We start from the raw sequence: 17,240 nt of genomic DNA, 5'->3' as shown, positions 1-17,240 counted from the left end.
TGTGAATGGAGTGCAGATTAAGCCAGCTGCTTTGTCCTGTATGGTATTGAGCTTCTTGAGTGTTGTTGGAGCTGCACCCATCCAGGTAAGTGGAGAGTATTCCATCACACTCCTCACTTGTGCCTTGTAGATGGTGGACAGGCTTAGGGCAGTCAGGAGGTGAGTTACTCACCGCAGAATTCCCAACCTCTGACCTGCTCTTGTAGCCACAGTATTTTTATGGCTGGTCTACTTAAATTTCTGGTCAATAGTAACCCCCAGGATATTGATAGTGGGGGATTCAGCAATGGTAATGCCGTTGAATATCTAAGGGAGATAGTTAGCTTCTTTCTTGTTGGGAATGGTCATTATCTGGCACTTGTGAACCACGAATGTTACTTGCCACTTATCAGCCCAAGCATGAATGTTGCAGAATATGGACATGGGCTGCTTCAGTATCTGAGGAGTCACGAATGGTGCTGAACTTTGTGCAATCATCAGCGAACATTCCCACTTCTGACCTTATGATTGAAGGAAGGTCATTGATGAAGCAACTGAAGATGGTTGGGCTTAAGATACTACCCTGAGGAACTCTTGCAGTGATGTCCTGGGGCTTGGATGTTTGGCATCCAACAACCACAACCATCTTTCTTTGTGCTAGGTATGACTCCAACTAGTGGAGAGTTTCCCCCTGATTCCCATTGACTCCAGTTTTGCTCGGGCTCCTTGATGCCATACTTGGTCAAATGCTGCCTTGATGTCAAGGGCAGTCACTCTCATCTTACCTCTGGAGTGTAGCTCTTTTGTCCATGTTTGAACCAAGGTTGTAATGAGGTCAGGAGCTGAGTGGCCCTGGGGGAACCCAAACTGAGCATCACTGAGCAGGTTATTGCCGAGTAAGTGCTGTTTGATAGCACTGTCGACGACACCTTCCATCACTGTGCCGATGATCAAGAGTAGACTGACGGGGTGGTAATTGGCCGGGTTGGACTTGTCCCTTTTTTTGTTGACATGACATATCTGGGCAATTTTCCACATTGTCGGGTAGATGCCAATGTTGTCGGTGTACGGAGCAGCTTGGCTAGGGGAATGACCAGTTCTGGAGTACAAGTCTTCAGTTCTATTGCCAGAATGTTGTAAGGACTCACAGCCTTTGTAGTATCCAGTGCCTTCAGCTGTTTATTGATATTACGTGGAGTGAATCAAATTGGCTAAAGTCTGGCATCTGTGATGCTGGGGACCTCAGGAGGAGGCCGAGATGGATCATCAACTCGGCACTTCTGACTGAAGATGGATGCAAATGCTTCAGCCTTGTTTTTTGCAGTGATGTGCTGGGCTCCCCCATCATTGAGGATGGGGATGTTTATGGAGCCAGCTTCTCCTGTTGGTTGTTTAGTTGTCCATTACCATTCATGATTGGATGTGGAGGGACTGCAGAACTTTGATGTGATCTGTTGATTGTGGGAATCGCGCGGCTCTGTCTATCGCATGCTGCTTCCGTTGTTTGGCATGCATGTAGTCCCGTGTTGTAGCTTCACCAGGTTGCACCTCATTTTTAGAAATGACTGGTGCTGCTCCTGGCATACTGTCCTGCACTACTCATTGAACAAGGGTTGGTCCCCTGGCTTGATGGTAATGGTAGAGTGGGAGATATGCCGGGCCATGAGGTTACAGATTGTGGTTGAGTACAATTCTGCTGCTGATGGTCCACAGTGCCTCGTGGATGCCCAGTTTTGAGCTGCTAGATCTCTTCTGAATCTATCCCATTTCGCACGGTGGTAGTGCCACACAACATGATGGATGGTATCCTCAATGTGAAGACAGAATTTTGTTTTCACAAGGACTGTGCAGTGGTCACTCCTACCAATACTGTCATCCTACAGATGCATCTTGGACAGGTAGATTGGTGAGGACGAGGTCAAGTAGGTTTTTCCCTCTTGTTGGTTCTCTTACCACCTGCCGCAGGCCCAGTCTGGCAGATATGTGAGTTCTGATGGAAGGTCACAGACCTGAAGCATTATCTCTTAACAGTTGCTGCCTGACTTGCTGAGTATTTTCAGAATCTTCTGTTTCAGATTTCCAGCATCCCCATTATTTTGCTTTTTTGTTGTGGAATCTATGTGGTGCTGCCGAGCAACTCTTGATGATGGACATTGAAGTACCCCACCCAAAGTACATTCTGTGCCCTTGCCACCCTCAGTGCTTCCTCCAAGTGGTGTTCAACTTGGAGGAGTACTGATTCATCAGCTGAGGGAGGGCGGTAGCTGGTAATCAGTAGGAGGTTTCCTTGCCATCTGATGCCATGAGACTTCATGGTGTCTCGAGTCAATGCTGAGGACTTGTAGGGTCACTCTGTCCCGAGTGTCCACCACTGTGATGCTACCGCTGGTGAGGTTAGAGTCCAGAACATTGTTTGCAAGGTACGATTCCGTGAGTGTGACAATTTCAGGCTGTTGCTTGACTAGTCTGTGGGACAGCTCTCCCAATTTTGGCAGAAGCCCCCCGTTGTTAGTGAGGAGGACTTAGCAGGGTTGACTGGGTGGCCTGTGCCTTTGTCATTTCTGGTGCCTAGGTCGATGCTGGGTGGTCTGTCCGGTTTTATTCTTTTTAGACATTTCTGTAGCAGTTTGATACATAAGCAGCTTGCTCGGCCATTTCAGAGGACAGTTAAGAGTCAACCACATTGCTATGGGTCTGGAGTCACATGTAGGCCAGACCAGGTAAGGATGGCAGATTTCCTTCCCTGAAACATTAGTGAACCAGATGAGGTTTTAGGACAATCTGGTAGTTTCATGGTCACAACTACTGAGACTAGCTTTTTATTAATTCCAGATTTAGTAATTAACTGAACTAATTTCCACAAACTGTCATGGTAGTGTTTGAACTTGCTTTTCCAGAGCAATAGTCTAAGCCTCTGGCTGACTAGTACAGTAACAGAACCACTACGCTACTGTCTCCTGCAATCTTATGATGTACGTTGAAGCCTTCTCTCACAGTATAAAAATAACTGTGAACATTGACGTTACTCTGACAGAAATACATTAAGACCTATTTTTAAAATTTAGTTGTTCACGGGATGTAGACATCGCTGACAAGACAGCATTTATTATCCATCCCTAATTGCCCTTAAGTAGGTGATATTGTACAGCCTTCTTGAATCATGCTTCAGTCTGTGTGCTTTACCTACACTCACAGTGCTGTTAGGACTGTTGAATAGTAAATGTTTCAAAGCTTTAAAAATTCTATCATTAAAATCATCTTCATGACAGATAAAATGAAAACTGAGGGTAGAATATTTCCCCCCCTTTTCAATCAGTAATGAACACATAGGAAATAGAATACTGTGTCAGAAGTAGTAGCTTACTAGATTTGTTTCATTCTGGGGAATGATCCCATAACTTACATTTGTGAAATGGAGAAATTAGCGAGATTTTAACTCATTCAAAATTTATCGACTTACACAGAATTAAAATCAAGTCCATGATCTTGTGTATTAAACCAGCTGCTTAAGCCTGTTGTTACGACCAGGTGAGAAAGGGGTCAAGGGTTCCCTCTCAGCCTTCACCTGGTCTTACCATAACAGATTTTTGTTTTAAACACACCGTTTTTTTAGCTCACCGTTAGTGAATTCTCGTTCACTAACTTCCAATTATAAGGCAAAGAAACTAGCCAAACAGGTTTTCTTAGATTTAAAGAGAAAAGGTTGAACTTTATTAAACTTAAACTCCAATTCAGTTAAAGCCTATGGATACGCGACACACCCATGCTAGCATGCATATGCGATACACACATGAAGACAGAGCCAGAAAAGAGCAGAAGAAATAAAGTGGAAAAGTTTGAGGCAATATTTATAGATACAGCACTGAAACAGGCCCTTCGGCCCACCGAGTCTGTGCTGACCATCAACCACCCATTTATACTAACCCTACATTAATCCCATATTCCTTACCACATCCCCACCTTCCCTTAATTCTCCTACCACCTACCTACACTAGGGGAAATCTGACAATGGCCAATTTACCTATCAACCTGCAAGTCTTTTGGCTGTGGGAAGGAACTGGAGCACCCGACGGAAACCCACATGGTCACAGGGAGAACTTGCAAACTCTGCACAGGCAGTACCCAGAACCGAACCCAGGTCGCTCGAGCTGTGAGGCTATGGTGCTAACCACTGTGCCACTGTGCCAGTGGTTTTGGTTACAGTTCTTTGAACTCGCTGTAAAGTCCTTTCTTGTAGGTAAGTCTTGCTTTTCGTTGGGGCCCAGTATTCTATTAAACCTTACTCGATGTAGGAGAATTTTCTCTCTTGAAGTTCATGTGTCCTCAGTGGGTCCAGAGGCTTGTGAGAAAGAGATGGGAGCAGACAGGAGAGATCTTCTCAGTCCAGGAGCAAACAGTCTTTTTTTTCAGTTCAAACTCTTTGTACAATTCAGAAAAACCCAGGTTGCCAAGCAGGTTAGTCATGTGACTAGCTGGTGACTTGTCATAGCCGACCCTGGAATGTCTCTTCGTACACACAATACCTGGTTCTCAAAGTCCATTATGGGTTAAATTGGAGCAGGGAATAGCTCCTATGTCCCTCCAAGCACTGTCTGTTAATATGCAAATGTTCTTTCCAGCCACGGCTGATCTGTTTAACAAGTCATTTCCTCACTCCAGTAACAATTTAAAATCAATGTTCATGACAAAATTAATATGTCTCATTCTTTGCAGGTGCGGTCCTGCATGACACTGTTCTCATAATTTTTTGCTGACAAATCATATAAGAAGGTTTGAACAAATTTCTCTAGGATTCAAAGATCTAAATATAGCATTGAGCTCTGATTGTAACATTAGAACTGGTTACATTATCTAGAAACTTCATAGATACTTGAATTGATAGTTATAAATACATAGATACTGCAGTAAATGTCTCTTAAAAAGGGGACGTAAAATGGGAACGCTTGAAGCTAATTTCCAGTAGCATTACTGCATTACTGATTACTGCATTACTGTATTAAATTACTGCATGAATAGATTCGGAATCTCCCAGGTTTCCAGTAGCATATTCTCAATGTAAAATCTATTAAATACAACTGTGTGCTTTCTGACATGGTTACCAACATTTTCTCGATACCCCTCTCCTGCCTATCTATTTGTGTGTTACTCTACAAATAATAGTACTGAATGTGTTGCAAATCAAATAATTGGTTTAGAATTTATTTCAGCGGTATTTCCAAATAAGTGTCAGCTCTTTATTTTGCTGGTTCTATATTAGACTTGCTCACACAGAGGGCTGAACTTTACCGGCCCCTCAACACCGCGGGTTGTGGCATGGGGGCCGGTAAAATGCTGCGGGAAGAGGCCCACCGCATATTGATGACGGCGGTGGGACCGCGATGCAGCCCCCCGCCACATGGTGGCAGCACCACAATCAACATATGGTAATGTTTACTTCCCGCAGACCGCCAACTCATCACCAGATTTTTTGTTGTACGGATGGCTGTCATGTGCCATCCCATTCACGATCTGAACAGCCGGTAGGTCCTCACTCTGCATTCTGGAAGGAAGGAGGGAGGGGGATACACAGGTGCCTAACTCTGCATTCTGAAAGGGGGGGCTGGGATTACTGGAGGGAAAGATGTGCTGGAATGAAGGGAGGTACCATGTATCATCCCTCCATTAACAGGGTACACTCTGTGTTTGTGAGGGGGCAATGGCACACTAGGCACCCTGTGTGTGGGAGGGTGCCAGAAAGGGTAGGTGCATGAAGGTTATATGGATGGTGGGGGCAATCGATTCAGCTGGTAGGATCTTGATGTGGTCATGCTGTGCCACTCTGAGTGTTGGCCAAGATGGGCAATGCCATGGCACGCCACATAGTTGATCCAGGATAGCAGCTGATGTACCCATCAACACCAATCCCTGCCCTGTTAGGAACCTTCGACTACATGCAGGGTTCAACTTTATTTATCACATGGATATAGGTATGGCTCATCCTACATTGTGTGATCCTCTGCATGTGAAGGTCTGTATGCTCCAGAGGCAATATCAACAGGCAGCTGTGATCCACGTAGACGCCCCTGGTCGTGAGCAGCAGCCCCCAAGGGGAGCTCACCATTACGGTTGCCGTGCATCTACAGACCCCACATGACATGCCATCGGATGTCAGAGCACCAGTGTCAGAGATGATTACACATGTAGAGAGGGTGGTGACACGTCTCTGTGCCCTGCTCAAGGATGACCTGCAGCCCATGGGCTCCAGTGGACATCCCATGCCTTGGTTCCTCATAGTGGCAGTTGTTCTCAAGCCTGAAGCCTCTGCAGCTTTTTAGGGGCCCACCAGGGACCTTTGTGGGGTCACATAATCAGCAGTGCACCGCTGCATCAGGGAGGTCACCAATGCCCTGCACCGAAGGGCCAGTGAGGATGTCCGCTTCGGGACGGACTCTCACAGGCAGGCCCAGAGGGCCATTGGTTCTGGCACCATTGCCAGAGATCCATAGGTTGTAATGTTCATAGACTGCACTCATGTGGCCATCAGGCCTCCCGCCAGGCTACCACCTGCAGACATCTCCATTAAAGGATTCCTCTCAATCTAGGTGAAGCTGGTATGTGATCACCGCAGATGCTTCATGCAAATCTGTGACCACTTCTCAGACAGCTGCCATGATACCTGGGTCTTGTGCCAGTACCGGCTGCCACCGCTGTTCACTGAACTGGCTCAGATGGAGGGGTGGCTTCTTGGAGATAAGGGCTATCCTTTGCAGACATGGCTCCCAACACCAGTGAGAGACCCCATCACTGCTGCAAAGGAGAGATACAATGCCAGCCACTGAGCTACATGAGCCACCATTGAGTAGGAGATCGGCACGCTGAAAGATTGCCTCCAATGTCTGTATGGATAGGGTGTTGCCCTGTACTATGGGCTGAAAAGGCCAGCTCCTTTCTTTGCTGCTCTGCATAACTACACACCCAATAGGGGCCAGGCCTGGCATGATGAGGAGACGTCAACAGGATTCCTCCTCGGACTATGAGGCCGCTGAGGACCTACAACATGAAAGATGCATGGAAGGGCAGATGGCACCCAGGCTCTGCACGCAGGGCTAGCAGTGAGTTAGGGATGTATGTCAGTGGTTTATCAGACAAAGGCTCTCTGCTCCATCGGAACCAACATGAGCTCTGCAAGCAACACATCACCCTCACTCACCTGCTGTGCACCAGTCTACATCTGCAGCATCCCTGTGTAAACCATTAGAGGCAGCAGCTGACTGAGCCAATGTCCAGGTCACTGAGTCTGTGGAGTTGCTCATGAGTAACGGTGGCATGGCAATGATATTGCATACGTTGGCTCTTCTGAAGGGCCAATGATGTGAAGGGATGTGACATTGGTGCTACATGCTGGCACATATCATTCGCACAGAGAAAAGGACACGCATGTTGGTGAGGAACATTTAGTGAAAGATGTATTTACATTGCTGTGACACCTGTGCATTCCCATTTGTGTCAGTGTGTTCTCTGTAAACCTCTGTAATACCTTTTATGGTGTATTTAAGTCTCACGTCCTGGAATGTGCAAAATTAAGATTATTCACCCAGGTGCAGCACGCCTACAAGAAGGAACGTTACACTTGAGTGGAAGAAGAGGATCACAACTTCACAGGACACTGGGACACAGCAGGGTAAGTATGTGGCAGCAAAGCAGAAAGTGCTGGGGTATTCTACAGGTCAGGCAGCATCACATAGAGAGATACAGCACTGAAATAGGCCCTTTGGCCCAACGAGTCCACACCGACCATCAACCACCCATTTATACTAATCCTACATTAATCCCATTTTTTCCCTCTCACATCCCCACAATTCTCCTACCATCTACCTACACTAGGGGCAATTTTTTTTTTAAACAATGGCCAATTTACCTATCAACTCACAAGCCTTTGGCATGTGGGAGGAAACCCACGCAGTCACAGGGAGAACTTGCAAACTCCACACAGGCAGTACCCAGAACTAAACCCAGGTCACTGGAGCTGTGAGGCTGCAGTGCTAACCACTACGCCACTGCATCTGTGGAGAGAGAAACAGAGTTAACTTTCAGGTCTGTGAACTTGGACAAGTTAACTCTGCTTCTCTCTCCACAGATGCTGCCTGACCTGCTGGATTTCTGCAGCACTTTCTGCTTTGCTGTCAGATTGACAGCAGCCCCACTCTTCAGCAGTCAGGGAAGTATTTCTTGGAGAGCTGTCAGGAAGCAGGTGCTGGGGTATTTTAATTTGGGTCCCAGCACCTGCTGCACAACTGTCAAAGGGTTCCTTGCTGTGTCGAATGTGTCACCTCTCCCCATGTTATATCGGGGGTGAGGCTCGACGCAGTGATGCTAATGAGCCACTGTGTGTAATATCGGGGGGGGGGGGTGGGGGCTCTGCATTGCTGTTAAATGTGTGCGCCGTGTTGAGTTGAAAGGGTGCTGCCGCACAGTGTGGTGCCCGAGTAAAATTCAGCCCAGATTGTTTAGAAATAAGAGTAGATTTCCCATCAGGTTAAATGGAGCTTTACCCTCAATGTTTTCATGTTGGGTCGGTGTCCGAGGCTGCTCAGAAAATGAAAGGGTTGCAATCATTTAAAGATAAATAGCAGCATATTGGGTCAAAGATTTTGTTAGACTTTTAACAAGTCTGTGAATATTAAAGAGGATGTCTTTTGTTTTCCAAAAGTTGTTTTGGATACGAAGGATGGCTGGAAAAACTTTAAGAATGTAGAGATAGGAAACAATGTCTTTGGGTAAGTGATGGAGTAGCTCAGGGTCCAAGCTCCCACATTGATGGTGGCTGTAGAAGTTGTGAGATATTCGGGGAAGTGGAATTTCAACTTTTTCCCCAAAAAGCATTGAATGTTGGTCTCAGAGACCTGCAAGAAAATCTCAGAACTAAAATAGCGTAGATCCAGCTTCACGGATCTTACACCAATTTTCTGTGCCTGTTCTGCTCCTGCATCATAAGTGTTAGGATGGAAAAGTCCACTTCCTGGATTTTCAGGACAACCCCAGCTGATGGACAGTCCCAGCTATTTGCTGTGCCAAAGTGGAGGTGAAATTTATGAATTTGAGCCCCACTAGATCTCTTGTCATAATGGAGCAAGAATTTGAAAAAGCTAAGTCTCTCATTCTAAGAGTTGGTGATAATACCTGATCCTGCAAAGCTTATTTTAATTCAGGGGTCAGAATCTCTAATTGTGGGTGTGTGGGGTAGAGGAGTGGGGAGAGTGTTTGGGTGATGGTATCTCCAACCTGACAAGACTTCCCAGTTACCATTAAGATGACCCTGGCTGAATTTTCAGCTCTGGGTCATTAGCAAGCAGAAGGTTGGCACCCCAGACTGTAACAGAAAGCCATTCTAACTGTATTTGCACAGAGTCATAATATAGAAGGCTTAAATAAGCTTTGAGCTGCTGAGAAAAAGACAATTGTTGATTATTTACCTTAAGTAGGGCACAAGAGCAGGGCTGAAATTCTATGTCCAAAGAAGTGAAAATAACTAACTACAGCTAAATTGTATTAATGTGAAAGGGAGAACAACACACTCACACACACACTTTCTCATACTCAATCTTAATCTTCTTTGGCCTCCTTGTCTCGAGAGACAATGGGCAAGTGCCTAGAGGTGGTCAGTGGTTTGTGAAGCAGTGCCTGGAGTGGCTATAAAGGCCAATTCTAGAGTGACAGACTCTTCCACAGGCGCTGCAGATAAAAGTGGTTGTCGGGGCTGTTACACAGTTGGCTCTCCCGTTGCGCTTCTGTCTTTTTTCCTGCCAACAGCGAAGTCTCTTCGACTCGCCACTCTTTAGCCCCTCTTTTATGGCTGTCCGCCAGCTCTGGCGATCACTGGCAACTGACTCCCACGACTTGTGGTCAATGTCACAGGACTTCATGTTGCGTTTGCAGATGTCTTTGAAGCGGAGACATGGACGGCCTGAGGGTCTGATACCAGTGACGAGCTCTCTGTACAATGTGTCCTTGGGGATCCTGCCATCTTTCATGCGGCTCACATGGCCAAGCCATCTCAAGCGCCGCTGACTCAGTAATGTGTATATGCTGGGGATGTTGGCCGCCTCGAGGGCTTCTGCTTTGGAGATATGGTCCTGCCACCTGATGCCAAGGATTCTCCGGAGGCAGCGAAGATGGAATGAGTTGAGACGTCGCTCTTGGCTAACATACATTGTCCAGGCCTCGCTGCCGTAGAGCAAGGTACTGAGGACACAGGCTTGATACACTCGGACTTCTGTGTTCCGTGTCAGTGCGCCATTTTCCCACACTCTCTTGGCCAGTCTGGACGCCTTTCCCAAGCGCTTGTTGATTTCTGCATCGAGAGACAGATTACTGGTGATAGTTGTGCCTAGGTAGGTGAACTCTTGAACCACTTCCAGAGCGTGGTCACTGATATCGATGGATGGAGCATTTCTGACGTCCTGTCCCATGATGTTCGTTTTCTTGAGGCTGATGGTTAGGCCAAATTCGTTGCAGGCAGCCGCAATCCCATCGATGAGTCTCTGCAGATACTCTTCTGTGTGGGATGTTAAAGCAGCATCATCAGCAAAGAGGAGTTCTCTGATGAGGACCTTCCGTACTTTGGTCTTCGCTCTTAGATGGGCAAGGTTGAACAACCTGCCACCTGATCTTGTGTGGAGGAAAATTCCTTCTTCTGAAGACTTGAACGCATGTGAGAGCAGCAGGGAGAAGAAGATCCCAAACAGGGAGGGTGCGAGAACACAACCCTGTTTCACGCCACTCAGGATAGGAAAGGGGTCTGATGAGGTACCGCTATGCTGAATTGTGCCTTTCATATTGTCATGGAATGAGGTGATGATACTTAGTAGCTTTGGTGGACATCCGATCTTTTCTAGTAGTCTGAAGAGACCACGTCTGCTGACGAGGTCAAAGGCTTTGGTGAGATTAATGAAAGCAATGTAGAGGGGCATCTGTTGTTCACGGCATTTCTCCTGTAGCTGGCGAAGGGAGAACAGCATGTCAATGGTGGATCTCTCTGCTCGAAAGCCACACTGTGCCTCAGGGTAGACATGCTCAGTCAGCTTCTGGAGCCTGTTAAAAATGACTCAAGCGAAGACTTTCCCCACTATGCTGAGCAGGGAGATTCCACGGTAGTTGTTGCAGTCACCGCGGTCACCCTTGTACTTATAGAGGGTGATGATATTGGCATCACGCATGTCGAGTGGTACTGCTCCCTCATCCCAGCACAGGCGTATCACAACCTCTGCATCACCAACTCGTTCTTTCATACTAAACCCTGTCACCAGGTTTCATGGAGGCACCCAAGATCACGCCGTTGGCACCAGCTGGACCTCATCGTCACAAGGTGAGCCTCTATCAACAGTGTCCAAATCACACGCAGCTTCCACAGTGCGGACTGCAACACTGACCACTCCCTGGTGTGCAGCAAGGTTAGACTCAAACCAAAGAAGCTGCATCACTCCAAGCAGAAGGGCGCCCGCATATCAACACGAATTTCTTATCCACAGCTGTTACATAAGTTTCTAAATTCACGTGAAAAAGCCCTTCAAAACACTTCTACAGGGGATGCAGAGACCAAGTGGGCCCACATCAGAGACACCATCTATGACTCAGCAATGACCACCTATGGCAAACGTGTGAAGCAGAATGCAGGCTGGTTTCAATCTCACTTTGAAGAGCTGGAACCTGTCATAGCCGCTAAACGCATTGCACTGCTGAACCACAAGAAAGCCCCCAGCAAGTTAACATCCATAGCACTTAAAGCAGCCAGAATCGCTGCACAAAGAACAGCCACATGCTGTTCAAATGACTACTGGCAACATCTATACAGTCATATTCAGCTGGCCTCCGACACCGGAAACATCAGAGGAATGTCTGCTGGCATTAAGTGAGCTTTTGATCCAACCATCAGGAAGATCGCCCCCCTCAAGTCTACATCAGGGGAAACATAGAACATAGAACATTACAGCGCAGTACAGGCCCTTCAGCCCTCGATGTTGCGCCGACATGTGAAACCATCTGACCTACACTATTCCATTTTCATCCATATGTCTATCCAATGACCACTTAAATGCCCTTAAAGTTGGCGAGTCTACTACTGTTGCAGGCAGGGCGTTCCACGCCCCTACTACTCTCTGTGTAAAGAAACTACCTCTGACATCTGTCCTATATCTATCACCCCTCAACTTAAAGTTATGTCCCCTCGTGTTTGCCATCACCATCCGAGGAAAAAGGCTCTCACTATCCACCCTATCTAACCCTCTGATTATCTTATATGTCTCTATTAAGTCACCTCTCCTCCTCCTTCTCTCTAACGAAAACAACCTCAAGTCCCTCAGCCTTTCCTCGTAAGACCTTCCCTCCATACCAGGCAACATCCTAGTAAATCTCCTCTGCACCTTTTCCAAAGCTTCCACATCCTTCCTATAATGCGGTGACCAGAACTGCACGCAATACTCCAGGTGTGGCCGCACCAGAGTTCTGTACAGCTGCAGCATGACCTCGTGGCTCTGAAACTCGATCCCCCTACTAATAAAAGCTAACACACCATATGCCTTCTTAACAGCTCTATTAACCTGGGTGGCAACCTTCAGGGATTTATGTACCTGGACACCAAGATCTCTCTGCTCATCTACACTACCAAGAATCTTCCCATTAGCCCAGTATTCTGCAATCCTGTTACTCCTTCCGAAGTGAATCACCTCACACTTTTCCGCATTAAACTCCATTTGCCATCTCTCAGCCCAGCTCTGCAGCCTATCTATGTCCCTCTGTAACCTACAACATCCTTCGGCACTATCCACAACTCCACCGACCTTCGTGTCATCCGCAAATTTACTAACCCACCCTTCTACACCCTCATCCAGGTCATTTATAAAAATGACAAACAGCAGTGGCCCCAGAACAGATCCTTGCGGTACACCACTAGAAACTATACTCCAGGATGAACATTTACCATCAACCACCACCCTCTGTCTTCTTTCAGCTAGCCAATTTCTGATCCAAAGCTCTAAATCACCTTCAATCCCATACTTCCGTATTTTCTGCAATAGCCTACCGTGGGGAACCTTATCAAACGCCTTACTGAAATCCATATAGACCACATCCACGGCTGAACAATCACTGACCAATGCAAGCAAATGGACCGCTGGGTGGAACACTACCTAGAACTCTACTCCAGGGAAAATGTTGTCACTGAGACCACCCTCAATGCAACCCAGTCTCTCATAGTCATGGATGAGCTGGACGAACAGCCAACAAAATCGGAACTCAGTGATGCCATTGATTCTCTAGCCTGTGGAAAAGCCCCTGGGAAGGATGGCATTACTCCTGAAATAATCAAGAGTGCCAAGCCTGCTATACTCTCAGCACTCCATGAGCTTTCTCATACACACTTACACATACCACACCCTCTGACGCACATACAGTGTACATGCACACTACACACACACACACACACGTGATGAAAGTAGATGTCTGATGAAAATACAGCTGAAATTGTTATTTTACTAAAAATATTATTGCTGGAAGAACCCAGACTGAAATGCTAAGGCGAATCCAAACTGCTTTTGAATCTGTCACTAGCAGTTAGTTTGTGCCAGTGGGAATCTCGAGAGCTTGAATACAACCAGATCGGAACAGAAATAGAAAAATAGGATAAGAACATTTTTAGGAACAAGCAAAAATCATTTGGCTCAACAATTGTATCCCTTTCTGATAGATCAACCACTTTCCCACCATATCTCTTAATCTATTCTAGTGTCGTGGTGATCTCAGAGACCTGGAACAAAATAGCAGGGAGTTGAGCTCAAATCTTACCATGGCAGTTGGAGAATTTTAATTCCATTTTCAAAACGTTTTTGAAAATCTGTAAATAAAGTGATCACGAAGCTCTCAGATTGTCAAAAAACCCAACTGCTTCTCTAATGTCCTTTATGGCACAGAAGGAGGCCATTAGAAACATAGAAAATAGGAGCAGGAGTAGGCCATTCGGCCCTTCGGGCCTGCTCTGCCATTCAAAAACAATCATGGCTGATCGTCTAATTCAGTACCCTGTTCCTGCTTTCTCCCCATATCCCTTGATCCATTTGGCATTAAGAAATCCATCAATCTCCTTCTTGAATATATTTAATGACTTGGCCTCCACTGTCTTCTGCTGTAGAGAATTCCATAGGTTCACCACCCTCTGAGTGAAGAAATTTCTCCTCATCTCGGTTCTAAATGGCATTCCACATATCCTGAGACTGTGACCCCTGGTTCTGGACTCCCCAGCCATCGGGAACATCCTCCCTGCATCTAGCCTGTCTAGTCCTGTTAGAATTTTATAGGTTTGTATGAGATCCCCTCTCATTCTTCTAAACTCTACTAAATATAGGCCTAGTCGACCCAATCTCTCCTCATACGTCGATCCTGCCATCCCAGGAATCAGCCTGGTAAATCCTCTTTGCACTCCCTCCATGGCAAGAACATCCTTCCTCAGATAAGAGACCAAAACTGTACATTATACTCCAGATGTGGTCTCACCAAGGCCCTGTATAACTGCAGTAAGACATCCTTGCTCCTGTACTCAAATCCTCTTGCAATGAAGGCCAACATACCATTCGCCTTCCTAACTGCTTGCTGCACCTGAGTGCTTGCTTTCAGCGACTGGTGTACAAGGACACCCAGATCTCGTTGCACCTCCCCCTTTCCCAATCTATCACCATTCAGATAATAATCTGCCTTTCTGTTTTTACAACTAAAGTGGATAACCTCATATTTATCCATGTTATACTGCATCTGCCATGCATTTGCCCACTCACCCAACTTGTCCAAATCACATTGGAGCCTCTTTGCATCCTCCTCACAGCTCACATTCCTCCCCAGCTTTGTGTCATCAGCAAATTTGGAAATGTTACATTTAGTTCCCTCACCCAAGTCATTCATATATATTGTGAATAGAGAAGGAAACTTGCTATTCGGCCACATTGTAACTCCAATTCCATACCAATATGGTTGACTCTTAAATTCCCTCTGAAACAGCCTAGCAAGCTTATCAGTTGTATTAAACCACTGCAACTTTGTAGCGGTTCAAGAAGGTGGCCCACCAGCATCTCCTCAGGGTAACAATGGATGGACAGTGAATGCCAGCGTTGTCAGCAAAGCTCACAACACGAGAATTAATTAAAAAGAAAGCGATCTCTTATGCCTATGGCTGTAGAGCCACCACCAGTGACAAGGCACTTTACCACTGCATGGACTCAGAAAATATAGGCCATAATGTCCATTTCAATGGCCTTCCTTGAGAAACGATTCCAGAACTCTTAATCTTTGGGTAAATTTAAATTCTGTTCCCTAGTCTGAATCAAGTTTGGCAATTGAAACCTGAGATCTATTATCTCTTTCACTGTTTTCTAAAATTTACTTACCAACCAAAGTGGAGGCACATGACTTGCTTGGGTCATAAGGACATTTGTTTCGGCCATACTCAATCTGTTGAGATTCCAACTTGAAGACTCGGTCCTGCAAATGTAATAAAAAGAAGTATACTTAATTTAACAGCTTATTATAATTAAATTATAATTATAATTAAATTATACCTAGAGAAAGAATTGGCAAGATAGAACTCATGCCATCAAGTGCCAGGGCCAAATATATAACATTGTACTCTCAGCTTAAAGTTTTCCATTCATTAAAATTAATGGACAGAAAATCACTGCTGGGGATGTTTAATTCTAGAGTCTGTGTTGCTGGCATTTGCCGGGCAACAAATGTTTACATCTAAATTGTCAAGTTATTTAAAACTTTACCCTCAGGGGGAAAAGACCTCAGGTCAGGTGTGAGTGTAAAGGAGTGAGCTATTGGGTAACATTAGGGAAGCTTAAACTCTACAATCTCCAGGGGTTCAATATAAAATATTAATAGCTGGATGACATGAATCTTAAATTGGTGAGAAATGGTTTTAAAACAGATATTCAGAAGAATTTCTTTGCTTATAGAATGATAAACATGTGGAATAATCAGCGAAGTGGGGGAGTCGAGGGGTAAATCTTGAGGCTGGATATTGCAATGGGAGAATGAGAATGTAGAAGGAACGAGTTTCTTTGGATTGAAAGACCTTTCTACTTTACTTGTTCATGTGCATGTTTGCTTATGATGTCAGTTGTATTGTGTGTAAAACTTGGATTTTGGAATAGTGTGATCGGAATGCTCATTGGTTTGAAGTTTGCAAAGAACAGAACTGGAGTATGTATCAATACATTTTTTTAATATTATAGAGAAGGATCTACAGATTCAGATAACAAGTAAAGGACTTTGACTTTATCATATTAGGATGAATAAGATTCCTTTGTTCAGGTTTAAAATTTGAGTACACTTTGCTAAGGGCTTCATGACATACTGCAACCTAACCATTGGTAAATCCAGTGATTAAACACCTGTTTTATTTAAGAATATTATTTAAGAATAGTGTACAATTAACCTGCAAAATATTTCTATGAACCAGATCAGATTGTTTTATGCCTATAAACAGCATGCAATTATCAAATCACACAAGTGCCAGGCAATGACCATCTCCAACAAGAGAGAATCTAACCATCTCCCCTTGACATTCAACGGCATTACCATTGCTGAATCCCCACGATCAACATCCTAGGGGTTACCATTGACCAGAAACTGAACTGGAGTAGCCATATAAATACCATGGCTGCAAGAGCAGGTCAGAGACTAGGAATCCTGCGGCGAGTAACTCACCTACTGACTCCCCAAAGCCTGTCCACCATCTACAAGGCAGGAGTGTGATGGAATACTCTCCACTTGCCTGCATGGGTGCAGCTTCAACAACACTCAAGAAGCTCAACACCATCCAGGACAAAACAGCTGCTTGAATGGCACCCCATTCACAAAACATTCACGACCTCCACCATCGACGCACAGTGGCAGCAGTGTGTATCATCTACAAGATGCACTGCAGCAATGCACCAAGGCTCCTTAGACAGCACCTTCCAAACCCATGACCTCTGTCAACTAGAAGGACAAGGGCAGCAAATGCATGGGAATACCACCACCTGCAAGTTCCCCTTCAAACCACACACCATCCTGACTTGGAACTATATCACCGTTCCTTCGCTGGGTCAAAATCCTGGAATTCCCTTCCTAATAGCACTGTGGGTATACCTACCCCACATGGACTGCAGCGGTTCAAGAAGTCAGCTCACCACCACCTTCTCAAGGACAATTAGGGACAGACAATAAATGCTGGCCTGGCCAGCGATGCCGACAAC

At 45.7% G+C, this 17,240-nt stretch overlaps 1 protein-coding gene across 1 annotated transcript in view; it reads right to left on the bottom strand.

Annotated features, from left to right (window-relative positions):
* LOC137384912 (semaphorin-3E-like) overlaps nucleotides 1-17,240 on the bottom strand; it is a 405,916-nt gene that overhangs the window by 115,711 nt on the left and 272,965 nt on the right. Inside the window, exon 5 of the mRNA XM_068059620.1 lies at nucleotides 15,387-15,480. Coding sequence (XP_067915721.1) covers nucleotides 15,387-15,480 — 94 coding nt within the window. The remainder of the gene's footprint in view (nucleotides 1-15,386; nucleotides 15,481-17,240) is intronic.

The sequence above is a fragment of the Heterodontus francisci genome, chromosome 27, assembly GCF_036365525.1.
Source record: "Heterodontus francisci isolate sHetFra1 chromosome 27, sHetFra1.hap1, whole genome shotgun sequence".
Lineage (NCBI taxonomy): Eukaryota > Metazoa > Chordata > Chondrichthyes > Heterodontiformes > Heterodontidae > Heterodontus > Heterodontus francisci.
This window is presented reverse-complemented; position numbering and strand designations above follow the sequence as displayed.